Source organism: Haemaphysalis longicornis, unplaced genomic scaffold (assembly GCF_048455015.1).
Source record: "Haemaphysalis longicornis isolate Haplotype H1 unplaced genomic scaffold, Haemaphysalis longicornis Haplotype H1 scaffold_14, whole genome shotgun sequence".
Classification (NCBI taxonomy): Eukaryota; Metazoa; Arthropoda; class Arachnida; order Ixodida; family Ixodidae; genus Haemaphysalis; species Haemaphysalis longicornis.
Window position 1 is genome coordinate 16,004,840 of NW_027526245.1, and position 12,991 is coordinate 16,017,830.

At 47.3% G+C, this 12,991-nt stretch overlaps 1 protein-coding gene across 2 annotated transcripts in view; it reads left to right on the plus strand.

The window, feature by feature from the left end:
* LOC144165165 (uncharacterized) overlaps positions 1 to 12,314 on the plus strand; it is a 380,643-nt gene extending 368,329 nt beyond the window's left edge. For both annotated transcript variants that reach the window (XM_077695272.1, XM_077695273.1), the window contains one exon: positions 12,155 to 12,314. In XM_077695272.1, the coding sequence (XP_077551398.1) occupies positions 12,155 to 12,181 (27 nt within the window). In that variant the 3' untranslated portion in view covers positions 12,182 to 12,314. The remainder of the gene's footprint in view (positions 1 to 12,154) is intronic.
* Positions 12,315 to 12,991: the final 677 nt, after the last annotated feature.

The window sequence follows — 12,991 nt, forward strand, 5'->3', positions numbered from 1 at the left end:
GACCAACGCGTCTTTAAAACCATCACTAGAGTGATCAAAACCATCACTAAAATCGATAATATCCAGCTTCCTAAAAACAACTAAAAAGTCTTCAACATATCTAAACACCTTAAGCACTTTGTTTCCATTAAAAGCACTGTGCAGACGTCTGTCTACAGCCGACAAAAAAATATTGCACACTACCGGCGCTACACAGGACTCAATGCAGATACCTCCTTTCTGAACGTATAAATTGCTGTAAAGGACACGACCGTGGCACCTAAATAAAACTCCAAGAGGGAAATGAAGTCGTCAATGCATATTCCAGCACTATTTTAAAACGATATGTCTCCATTCTCTTACATGCACTCTCTAACAGCAACAAGCAATTCATTGTGTGGAATGGAGTAAAAAAGGTATTCGACATCCACTGAAAATAAATACCCTATAGACACATTGTCACGTAAAAAGTCAATCACATCGACCGAGTTTCTTGTCACAAAGGGGTCCTGCATGGTCAAACCACCTGAATGTTTCAGCAGGTACCGGCTAACGTGCAGCTGCCAGGAACCCTTCTCACTAACAATGGACCTAAAGGGTACTCCATCTTTATGGGTCTTCGCGGTAAAGAAAATCGATAGATTGCTGCTAGAAATGTTCTTTGCAAGCCTCTTCAGCTCAAGGTGCTTACAACTTTTCACCGCCTCAGTCTTTGCTTTAGCCAAGGTGGCTTTTACGGGAGCAAAGTTCTTAGAAATCGCCACGGCAGCTTTCTCGCTGAAGCAGTCAATGACAGGACGACAAAACCCCCTTCCTTGTCGGCGTGAAGAAGACGCAGGTTGTAATCGTTGAAGAAGTGCACCAGTCGCCCTGTTGATAACGTTCTCTGCTGCGGAGGCCTCTTGCAGGTAGTGGGCAAAAGGCTGTCGACTCCCTCCAGGAGGCACCGTTCCTGCTGCTTTCTGTTTGTCTTTTCGCCACTATTTTATTGATAGCGAGCAGTTCGTGTGCGGGGACACGTGGCTCAAGGCAGCGCTTGGGTCCTTTCTTCAAAACGCCAGCGACGTCGTCAGGCACAACGACATCCCCGATAACCGGCTCATGAGGGGCTTCCGGCTTCTTCTCATGTCGTCTAGGTAGATGCACCAGGGTGCTACGCCAAAGACACTCTGTGCATTGCGCCGCTTGTTGTCGCCACGAACGTAATGGGCTTCCACCTACCACGTCCGTAGCGCAATCGGTAGCCTGCATGTGGCTTGCGCTTCACTGGTCTGTGCTCAGGCGCGCCTCTGTGGTATTGACGTTTATTGCAGGGGAGGGTTCGAAATAAAATTGTTGGTAGTGAGCGCTGGTCCCTTCTACTGTGTTTCTGTGTCCTCGTCCTTTGCGCTCGTTTCAATTTTTTGAAGCCATGAACCAACACGCCCAACAAAGCATTTTATTAAGTTATCTTCCTTCTACAGTGGGCCCTTTCCTTTCTACTCCTTCCCCCATCAGCGTCCCAGCCGGTTTAGTAAGCCACATTGCCGTCGCTTCATGCCGTGTAAGGTTCATCGGCTTCTGTCTTCGGAAAGACCTTGTTCCCAGTGAGGTGAATGGATTGTTGTTGGAAACGTTCGTTCCCCTGCGCCCTCCGCTGCTCTTGGAGCTTGACTTTTTAACCAAGTGTTGACTACTTTTTGTGGGGTAACGACGACAGCACGCAGTGAACACGACCGAGTCACGAAGCACAACCACGCAGAAAACTTCGACGAGTCTTTAAGCTTTGCAACGCCTAAACTGGGGATCTGGCCCCGGCACGGCTGTCACGGCTCGTGTTTCTTCAGGTTGCGCAGAGGGAGGCAATTTTTCTTGGTTCCGGAGCAATAAGTTGTCCTATCATCGATGACGGCACAAATCCGGATATCTGCTCGGCTTTTCAACTGCTGTAGGATTGTTCCTCACTGCTTGATGTGCTATAGTGATGCCGGTGCCGTCCGGCTACCGCTACTTCGTGTGGCAACCCGGGGCACTACGGGACGGCTTAGAGATACTTAAGCGAATACTTCGACCGACTACCTTGGGATACGTTCTGGAAATGATATGTTCGACTGTCTTGCAGCACACGTTTGCGAAAGAAATATACCTGTAGTTACACTTTTTTGTTTTATCCCCGCTTTTACATACAGGAGTTAGGATGGCATTTTTCCAAGCCGCTGGTAAAACGCATTGTTCACGCGACATTTTGTACATGAATGTTAAAAAGGGGCGATAGACACTGCGCAGTTTTTCAAGACGAAGTTGGATATACCATCAGAACAAGGACCAGAGTGAACATTTATTTCATCCAACAATGCCATGGCGCCGCGTTCGGATATTTCTATCTCGTTCAGTTGTGGGATCCCACCAACATTCTGGCGTACACTACGTGTGTTAACTGGGTCCGAGAACACAGACTGAGAGTATGCATTGAAACCCTCAGCTTTGGGTTCCGTTTAAGATTCGAAACATTTCCCGTCCCTGGTGTCATGAATAGTGGATATAGAAGTACTTTTCTTTTTCACGTATTTCCACACTTCCTTAAGGTTGCTTTCAAGTTTCTCGCCTAGATAGCAACAGTACATTTCTTGTGTTCTTCTCATAGCTCTTTTCGCCATTCTGCCTATCTCTTTCATCTTTGAAAGCAACGCAGGATCAGGCACGCGGCAATACTTTGATTCGACCGATTCTTTCTATTTATGTTTGATCGGAGTTCCCTACTGAGCCATGGCTTATCATTGCGTCGCTTGGCTGAAATGATACGCGAATTTCTTGGGATTGGGCGAGTTGGTTCATGATCATTGGGAAATATTTAGCTGGAACGTACTCAAACGGGAAGGAATGAAATACACGGATAGGCGAAGGAATGAAAGTTTGGGTCAAGGATAATATCTCTGTTTTGAAGAAATTCCACTGCGGATTCATCTCTAACGATGAACTATGCGATTGGAAGACAGGAAAAAAATGCATCTAGTTCACGTGGCAGTGATGGGAAGTCACCTTTTTCATAAAAGAACATTTTGCATGGTGCCTCCGCGCTGCGGGTTTTAGCAGTACACGACATTTTAGTGACAACAACGTCATGATTGCTGATACTAGGGACTGTGACAACAGAGGATACAAGATCCCGTTCACTGCAGAAAATATATCAAGTATGTTTGACTGTCAACACCTTTTCGTGTTGGCGTTCCCACAAATTGAAATAATGAGTGGGCAATAATCATCTCTTTGAAGGCAGTATATGCGAAAGACGTTGTGTTTAAAGTTGATGCTTGGGCGAGTTGGTGTTCCATAATCTTGAATTCACAGCGCAAACAAGAAACGATGACGAAAGGGAGGGCATGACACACAGGCGCTGGCTAACAACTGAAGTTTATTGCTGTGACGTCTGGCATATAAATACAGCAGAAATCAAGGCAACAAAGAAATCGACACATAACATGGGAAAATAAAATATAACAATTCCGCCATGGCATCACTACCACCACGTGCTTACAAACCGTCTACATAGTTTGTTTCTTTAGATGATAGTGCGACAGAAGGGACGCTTACACACTTTTCTTCTCTTTTTGCTATCTTATGAGCCTCAATAATTTCCCTTGTCAGATTATGCTTATTTCTACACAATATTGCGGTACTACATGAAGATAGGCTCGCACCCAGGACAGTCCCTACAATGTACTCCTAGATGGCCGATTTTGCTTTTTTCCACGTTGTAACTATGTTCCTTTAGCCTGTCATTGACGCATCTCCCCGTTTGCCCGATATATTCTCTGCCACACAATAAAGGTATGCTGTATACTACGTTTGTGGCACATGGGATGAACTGTCGTTGGTGCTTCTTCTTACAAACCTCAGAACTTGGGGTATCGCTGTTCACGTGTCTACATAGTCTGGATAGTTTATCTGGAGCTGAAAAAACAACACTTACATCGGCGCGCTTGGCAATTCTTTTTAGATTATGCGACACCTTATGTATGTACGGCAATACTGCAACCTTCCCTTTCTTTTTGTTATTCCTATCATTTTTTTGCCTAGTCTTCATTTTCTTCAGCAAACCTTCGGCAACGGACGTTCATAGATATGTGGGATAACCTGCATTAATCAGGCGATTAACCTGATTCATGAAACTAAAGCGCATAATATGAACGCATGACTTAACAAGTGAATTTTTCAGGCACAGATTCGCAAAAAATGATAGGAATAACAAAAAGAAAGGGAAGGTTGCAGTATTGCCGTACATACATGCGGTGTCGCATCATCTAAAAAGAATTGAGCTCCAGATTGAATTCAGCTCCAGATAAACTATCCAGACTATGTAGACACGTGAACAGCGATACCCCAAGTTCTGAGGTTTGTAGGAAGAAGCACCAACGACAGTTCACCCCATGTGCCACAAACGTAGTACACAGCATACCTTTATTGTGTGGCAGAGAATATATCGGGCAAACAGGGAGATGCGTCAATGACAGGCTAAAGGAACATAGTTACAACGTGGAAAAAAGCAAAAGCGGCCATCTAGGAGTACATTGTAGGGACTGTCCTGGGTGCGAGCCTATCTTCATGTAGTACCGCAATATTGTGTAGAAATAAGCATAAACTGACAAGGGAAATTATTGAGGCTCATAAGATAGCAAAAAGAGAAGAAAAGTGTGTAAGCGTCCCTTCTGTCGCACTATCATCTAAAGAAACAAACTATGTAGACGGTTTGTAAGCACGTGGTGGTAGTGATGTCGTGGCGGAATTGTTATATTTTATTATCCCATGTTATGTGTCGATTTCTTTGTTGCCTTGATTTCTGCTGTATTTATATGTCAGACGTCACAGCAATAAACTTCAGTTGTTAGTCAGCACCTGTGTGTCGTGCCCTCCCTTTCGTCTTCGTTTCTTGTTTGCGCTATGAATTCAAGATTACGTTGTGTTTAACACGGGTTTAAAGGACATTCATTCTACATCCGGGAACCTAAAATCCCCTCTGAGAATTACGTGCGTTGTTTGCAAATTTAATAGAACGTTGCTCAACTGAGAGAGGATCGGCCGTTCTTAAACCAGGCGGCCTATAAAATGAGCAACTGGCAACTGAAGAACCATTTTGTAGCAACATGTTACACCAAACAGTTTCGCACGAGTCGGTTTTGACGCTTATAGAATTGCTGGCTATGCTACCGTGAATGAGAGCAAATACACCACCACGATGGCAATTATGGTCTTCGCTATATACGGTATTGCCAGAGTGAATCATTTCGCTGTCGTTGATTCTGTTGTCGAGCCATGATTATTTACGAATGGCCAAGTGCGTATTTGTTAATTCTCTGAATGATGTGCCCTCTATAGTTTTATTTTTGAGGCTTCTGCAGTTTACTACAATACAGAAGAGATCATGTTTGCTGGATGGTTTATTTGTATTGTAAGCTGCATTCGGTAGTGGCTTTTGTGTATGCCTGGTCACGGTGTCGGTTTCAACATTATATACAAAGGCTTGGTGGCCTATTTTCAGTTTATTGAATCGCAACTTGCAGTCTGCTTCACGCTCTTTGGCGAACTGAATCAGCTTCTTTCTTTCTAGTCGAACTTTCCTGGAATAGTCCTCACTAATGCAAGCTCAGTTCCTTTCAGCTTTGCGGCAACATCAAGTACACGTTCTTTGTCTTTAAACTACAGAAACCTCAGAATTATGGGCCTTGCTTTGGCGCTGTGTAGCGCTTCAGCCTGTCAGCTCTTTCAATGGCAGCAGCGCTGATTGCCACGTTTAGTTTTTCGATGCCTCTGACTGAGCGCACGTTTCATTTACAGTATCTTGAAGGCCATTAACTACCAAATTGTTTCTTTTAGATTTGCTGTCTAGGTCCTCATGTGTCCCCTAATTTGGCTGAGTTATCAGCAAGATATTCATTTTGAGCGAGTAGTTGGGTTACGTCATCCTTAAAGGATACGTTTTCTTCCACGAACTTGACCTTTCGTGCCAGTTGCGATAGCTTTTGTTCGAGTGCTTGTTGGTCGACTCGAGTGGAACGAACAGACTGAAAGTACTTCAGTCTGTTTTTGCACTGATGGTAGTATCATCATGACATCAAGCATCTCTTTTTCCTGTTCGGGTGTCACACGGCCGTGGGGTTGTTGTACATCTTCCGAATGAAGCGCAATATTCGAGTAACCCGCACGCACGACAAAAATTTTGCACCAAGCCGGAGAATATTTTGAACAATCGTAGTCGACAGCCAATTGGGATCTGGCACCAATTTTTTAAACGGATTCCTGTTGACAAGGCGATGAGAATAACCAACCAGAAGAAAGACGAGCCATGACTGCCTGACAGCCATGCCGGTGAGTGGCTGCAGTAGTCGCTTAAGTAGCCCTGCGTCGTCCTGTAGTGTCCCGGGTTGCCAGACGAAGTAACGGTAGCCGGATGGTGCCGGCGGTGAGGAGCAATCCGACAGCAGTTCACAAGCAGAGCAGATATACGGGTTTGTGCCGTCACCGAAAATAGGACAAGTTGTTGCTCCAGAACCGAAGAAAGTTGCCACCATCTGCGGAACCTGAACGAAGACGAGCGTGAGTGTCTCACAGCCATGCTGGTGCCAGATCCCAAGGTAGGTGGTGGCAGTAGTCGCTCCAGTAGCCCTGCGCCGTCCTGTATTGTCCCGGGTTGCCAGACGAACTAACGGTAGCCGGACGGTGCCGGCAGCGCTAGCGCATTTAGCGGTGAGAAGCAATTCGACAGCAGCTGAAAAGCCGAGCAGATGCCGTCATCGATAATAGGACAAGTTGTTGCTCCAAAACCAAGGAAAGTTGCCCCCGTCTGCGCAACCTCAAGAAACACGAGTCGTGAGTGTCTGACAGCCATGCCGAGGTCAGATCCCCAGTTTATGCCTTCGGGACTCGTCCAAGTTTTCTGCGTGATTATGCTTCGTGACCAGGTCATGTTTTCTGCGTGGTGTCATCGTTACCCCCCAAAAAGCAGTCAACACTCGGTTAATAAAGTATGTGCGATGTAAGCGCAACCACGGGCTTCGCAGTCAAGCTGCAGGAGTAGCGGAGGGCGCAGGGGAACGAGCGTTTGGTAAAATTGTTTCAACTCGTTCGGTGCCATGGTTCGGGTTATGCGGTGTCGCATGGGACGCTAATTAATAAGTTGATGAACGCTACCGGTTTTCGACCTTTTGGCTTCTATTAGTTTGAAATTTTATTTTGTCTTTTTGCGCCCTCAACACTGCACCACTCGTCACAACCACCCATAGGGAGAGGCACCACGCGACGCATTTCCAAAGCCATGCTTATACCAATTATATAGCGCCTCCGCGAGGTGGCGTCACAAGACAAAACTACGGTGGTACTAGGTTGTCCATCTGTGGTGACCAGGGGTACTCCGGAGAGTGGCATAAAAATATTTCGAAATGATTGGCAGACGTAGACATGAACGACTGGAACGCCAGCGCTCAAGCGTGGGTTATGGAAGTAGTAGGGACACGCTGAAGGAACGCGTCAATAACAATATCGGGGAAAACGAAAGCTTTTAGCTTCCAAGGGTGAAGTAGGATTGCAGTAGGAACTGGGGCTGTCACTTTTCCTCCACGGTATTGAGCGTAGCATAGGCGACACCGAGGGGCGGCGTAGAGAAGGCTAGTGGTTATCGCTAAACGTAGTGGAACTGTCAGGTGGCAGCAATGTCAACGGCGACTTTCAGGTGCGTTCACACTTGCGACTTGGCGTGTCGTGCGACGTCACGCGACGTCGCGAAGAGAAGAGCAGGCTGTCGCTATTCGTCGTTTTGCCACGGCGGAGCCGATCGCTCTCGGACGGAATTCCCTCGTCGCGTGACGGAACCGCAAAACCGGATAGCCAATCATGGCCCCGGAGTGGGCTGACGTAGCAGAAAGAAAACTTAAGTTTACCTCCGGCATTCCGAACGGCGGCGACCCGCGGCAGGGCCCGGCCTTCGGGCCCGCAAGCAAGGTTCTTTCATCAGTGGCTTCTGCGTACGCGTGTACGAATCAACAAACAGCGTGGGAATCATGAGTGCGGATAAAAGTGTGTGAATTGTAAAAGCGAGTGATCTTTGTGTTTGCCAGATGGATAGCTCTACGGTAAGCTCACTTTCAGCCTTTTCGTACCTCTATCGGCGAGTAGTAAACACCGTAGAGTTCAGGTGCGTCAGTGAAAAGGAGTGAAATTTGCGGGCCGGGATGCGAGTGTTGTGGCTCGGAGCTGTGGTTATGGCGTTAAAATAAACGTGTGTATTTCTTCCTGCAATTATATGTTGAAAAGCTAGGCTTTGTATTCATTGTTTTCGCCTCGTTACGCCACCCGACAGGCTTTCGGCACTTTTGCAGGTTGGTAGCATGTGTTTACAGTGATTTCAACCTGTTTTGACGGGCCAGTGTAACACACTTATCTATGAGTGCAAATGGTGCTAGCAATAATTAAGTCTTACAGGTCGGGCAGCAGCTCCGCTAAACGCAGTCGCATTGTCGCTCGTAGCAAGTGTAAGCACCGGTGTGTTGTGCGAGACGCGTCGCGCGCCGTCGCGTGACATGCGCCAGTCGCATGCGGGAATGTACCTGAAAGGCTACTTGGTATGTCCGCTGCGGTGCACTACACGACTGGGAGAAAGCGCTCTCATAGTAAGGCACCTGTTGCAATTTACCCGGAAGCAGCATGCGACAGTGCCAGTAGCGAGCTTTATTTTCGGCAATTGCTCAAGCAAAACACCTTGAAAGATTGTCGCGCATATGTCACGCTTGCCTAAGACAAGGTCTGGCCACATTTGTAGAGACGTTGGGCCAGCAGAGCAGTGGGAATAGTCTGCAGCTAACGTACTGTTGCACTACTGGGTGTGGAACCATGAAGCTGGCGGGAGAGGCGCCGGTAGCAGCACCTGTTATGGGTGCTTGATACCAGCGCATGATACTCCTCTCGGGCCACGTCTTTATGGGAAAATCTTTGATCCGCACGAACAGTACCGGGTCCTCCTCATATTTTGCCAAACTCGACAAAGGCTAGGTGGGACTGCGAGATTGCCGAGTGAAGGCGCGTTGCTTGCGCAACTCTTCCAAGCTCCGACACAACCATTCGTGGGCCAGGAGCATTAGAAAGGCATCATCGTCCAGTACATTCAGGTTATGCTTGATCGACGTGCTACACAATGTGCTTACACAGTCCATTCAAGGGGTCTCGTGCTCACACAACTTAATAACATCTTATGTACCTGGTGAAGGTTTCACCAATCTGCTGATCTCGATGCCGCAGTCGCTGCTCGGGTTGAAGCTTGGTGGGGACAGCAGGGCAATCGAAGACGCGAACAAGGCTGGTGCGAAACGCAGAACACACCTGGCTGTCTTATTTCTTGCTTCAGGTTCGTCACGCCGGTAAGATAAAGTACAAAATTGCTCAATTTTGTCGCGTCGTCGCATTTTTTGTCCGTACTGACGCGTTCGTAAGATGAAGGATACAGTGCTCGGCTTGCGTTAGACACTCCTGCCCATCCTATGCCCCTTTCAACAAGAAAAACCCGCCGCATCCATAACCCATTTGAGCTCCAGTTTCCGCCAGGACTAAAACTTTTGAGTTTTCATTGTTTCCTCGTACCATTGAAGAATGAAATTTGTCCCCTGCTACTGCAATGTTATCTGTAGAAAACTTCGAAGCGTATCTGTACAGAAGTGCTGCTGTCCCGAAGGGGATGTTTGCCGTGTTGACGCATTTTTCCTACGAATTGTCTCGCATTCTTTCTCTGCTATCGTGATTTTATGCTATCACGTAAAAAAATCTTGCCTTTACTGTTTTTTTTTGTTTATTTTTACCTGGTATCTTTTGCATTTCCGTCACGGCCGGGCTATAGCGGCGGCGTGCAACACAGCGCGCGCCGCCGCTCTAGCCCGGCCGGGCTTTTGCGCTAAATGACCTCTGTACAGCTGTATTTGTGCTTGTCTTGCCACCCCTGCTTTGGATTTGTAAGCCCGCAGTATTCAGTAAATAAATAAAGTTGTCGTCGATGCCAGTGAAGATGGCTGGATCCCTCTGACGCATCAGGACAGCCCATATGACAAGTAGCCGTGCGCCCTCGAAATGCTCGGCGGATTTTTGAGACATTGCCGCAGGAAGCGCCCGATTTAGTAGCTCCAGCGGTAAAGAGGATTGTTTCGCCTCCATTCCTTACAAAAGACAAAGCAACCACTTCGGTAGCTGTTCGCTGCGGTTCAATACCAGGCGAAAGCCTCGCGCAACGGAGCCTGGCGCTAGTCCTGGGAAACCCAGCTGAGGTATTGGCTTGGTAATATCACGCTGCTCTATCACACATGAAGCTGAACATTACCGAAACTAAGGCACCGCGTGTTTCTCGTGCGGTTAGAAATACTTCTCCTCACACGTACAACATGGCGATACGCCTAAAAAGTATTTTTCATGCTGAGTTCACATTTGGTCTGGTCTGAGTTCACATTTTCATAACCTTGCGTGGAACACACATATGCGTTTAAAGTAACGCCAATTGCATGCTTGAATTTTGCGGAGTAATTTTTAATCGGCAACAAGAGTTGTCCAGTTTCTTCGGTTCACATCCTTAGTGATGCCTAAACCTGTATATGTAGGCTGTGTTTTGACTATTCTGCTTTAAAACTAGACATACCCTTAAATCTATCCAAATTCGAGCTGCTAGTTTTATCGCTCATAATTATTCCAGTCATTGCTGCCTGGTTGATGGCTTAGTTCATCAAAGTCGCATAGTAAATAATTTTCTTTAGTTCTTTTTCAGGCGATTTATTACAAAAAAGAATCCTTTAAGAATGAACCTATCTGCTCGCTAAAATAAAATAAACACCCTTGCCCGCAGATCCTTGTTGAGTTGAGTTGCCAGTTGTCGCGCCAATGTTCGTTTTGATTCATTTTTACGATGAACGACCAGTGATTCGAATTACCTGCCTGCCTTCATATCAACTGTCACGGAAGTCATCGATTGCAGAAATGTTTTCAAGGAACTTGTTCGTAATAACCCCTACTCTTTTCTGAAATTATTGTTAGACTGCACCTTCGGTTACAGGGTACAACAAAATTTAAAAGACACACGAAGGAAGTGCACCGCACGAACATATGCTGTCCAAGCGCACTTGATGTCCACTTTGCGCTTGTGTTCACTCTTATATTTGCGTACGCCACACCGATCCCACTAATTTCCGCCCTCCGTCACTACGCCTTCCGAGGAATTTCACGCCCTGACTATCCTAAGCGAACAACGCGATCACCCGACAGCCTGCAGCATTTCGACACCTGCCCACGCATCTCACCCTGGCACACGACTCGGCCCGCAAGCTCACCCACAGGGTCTTCGCAGCGGTAAAATCACGACTCATTGACATCTCCCATTCCAGCTAGTCCCCAACTTTCCCCGACATCCCCCTCCATTACGGAGCGTCCCGTAAAATACTGCCCCACCTCAACGAGTCCCTCAACAAGTCCGAAACCACCATATGGGAAGACGTGAAACGCATACCTATTACAATTACACCTACCTTCACATCTCTCGCAAAACATCCATTCTTCTGCTCCCACTGCCCAGACACCCCACCCCTCAAACCCAACAGTTCTCTGGAGAAACGGCAGTACTTGCTGCGAGTAGCTGGCATAAAGGTGAGGTCCCGCTGATCAGATGAGCGAAAGTTGCAGCGGCAGCGCTCGGTCTACCGGAATGGGAGGACCACCCGCCCCTCCTTCTTTTGTTCACTACCAATTGACCCCCTTTCTATTTATTACGCGTATTACGTAATAATAAACTGTGACCTGAAGAGCTGTCTAACGATAACACAAAACCAACTAGCCCAATTTCTTATCTTACTGACCTCTGTGTAATGACCGCGATCTTGATGGTATGATAATAACACCGGGCCGCCACATGCCCGTATCGCCCTGTTGCTGTCCTGCCTGATAAGCTTTGCCCAAGCGAAGGCTAAACTGGAAAATACGAAAGTATGCAAAAAAAAGGCTTCAGTGCCTGGGCCGCCATCCGTGGCTCGATTTATAAATGTTTTCCCATATGCCCTCCCGTTTGAAGGCAGTCGTCTAACTGTCTATGGACTTCTAGGACTCGTAAATCGAGGACGCTCAGTGCTTTCGCCTTTAAGAGAGCTGGTACTGTAATTTTTGAATACGCCTGAATTTTTTGCAGAGGTGCTACGAGGAAGGGCTCAAGTAATGTCCTACCAAAAGGATCTGCTTGCTTACAGTGCACCTGCTCCGATGCCTTCGCACTGACACCGAAATGAAGCGTTGTGGCTTCTTAAGAGTTGAGATGAAAAACCCAAAAGCTGCAATAAAACAGTTATTATGAATAATGCTGCAGGTCTTGTTATTGATACGGAGTGACGCGGAGAAATCATCTGATGGTTTAGCGTCACAGCAGACAGCTTTCCCGACCTACCTGAGAGCATCCTGCCTGCATATTTAACGGGCGAACCACGTCTAGCGCTCAAACGCGTCTCATCCCCGCTGTCATTGGCGCTGCATCCAAACTGCAAGTTGCATTCGCACTTCGGGGTGGCAGCATTGGGGCTCTTCGATTTACCGTCTCGGACTCACCGCGGATAGCCCGCGGATAGTCCGAGGATTCCCCGAAGCCATAGGGATACATGGGAACATCGAATGCCGGACTGCTTCTCGGGGAGTCTGCGGTGAGTCCGAGACTGTAAATCGAAGAGCCCCATTGTCTGCGAGTGAACTATGACGCGCACATGGCGGTTCTTGTTGTAGGCCCGCAAATGTAGTATGGTTCTAGGCTCGCAACAAAACTGATGTCGGTCGGCAGGAGAGCGTGTGAAGATGAAGTCGCGAGCCTAAACGGCTGGTCCAAAGGCCGATATGGAGCTCATAAAATAAAGGTTGGAAAGAACAGCAACTCTAGATGATGTCCGGCAATGGATTTTAAAAATGTCCCGTAAGGCAGTGGCTCGTCCCGGTCGCAACCATCTTGCGAAACACGTCGATAGCATGTCAATAAGCGTCTTGG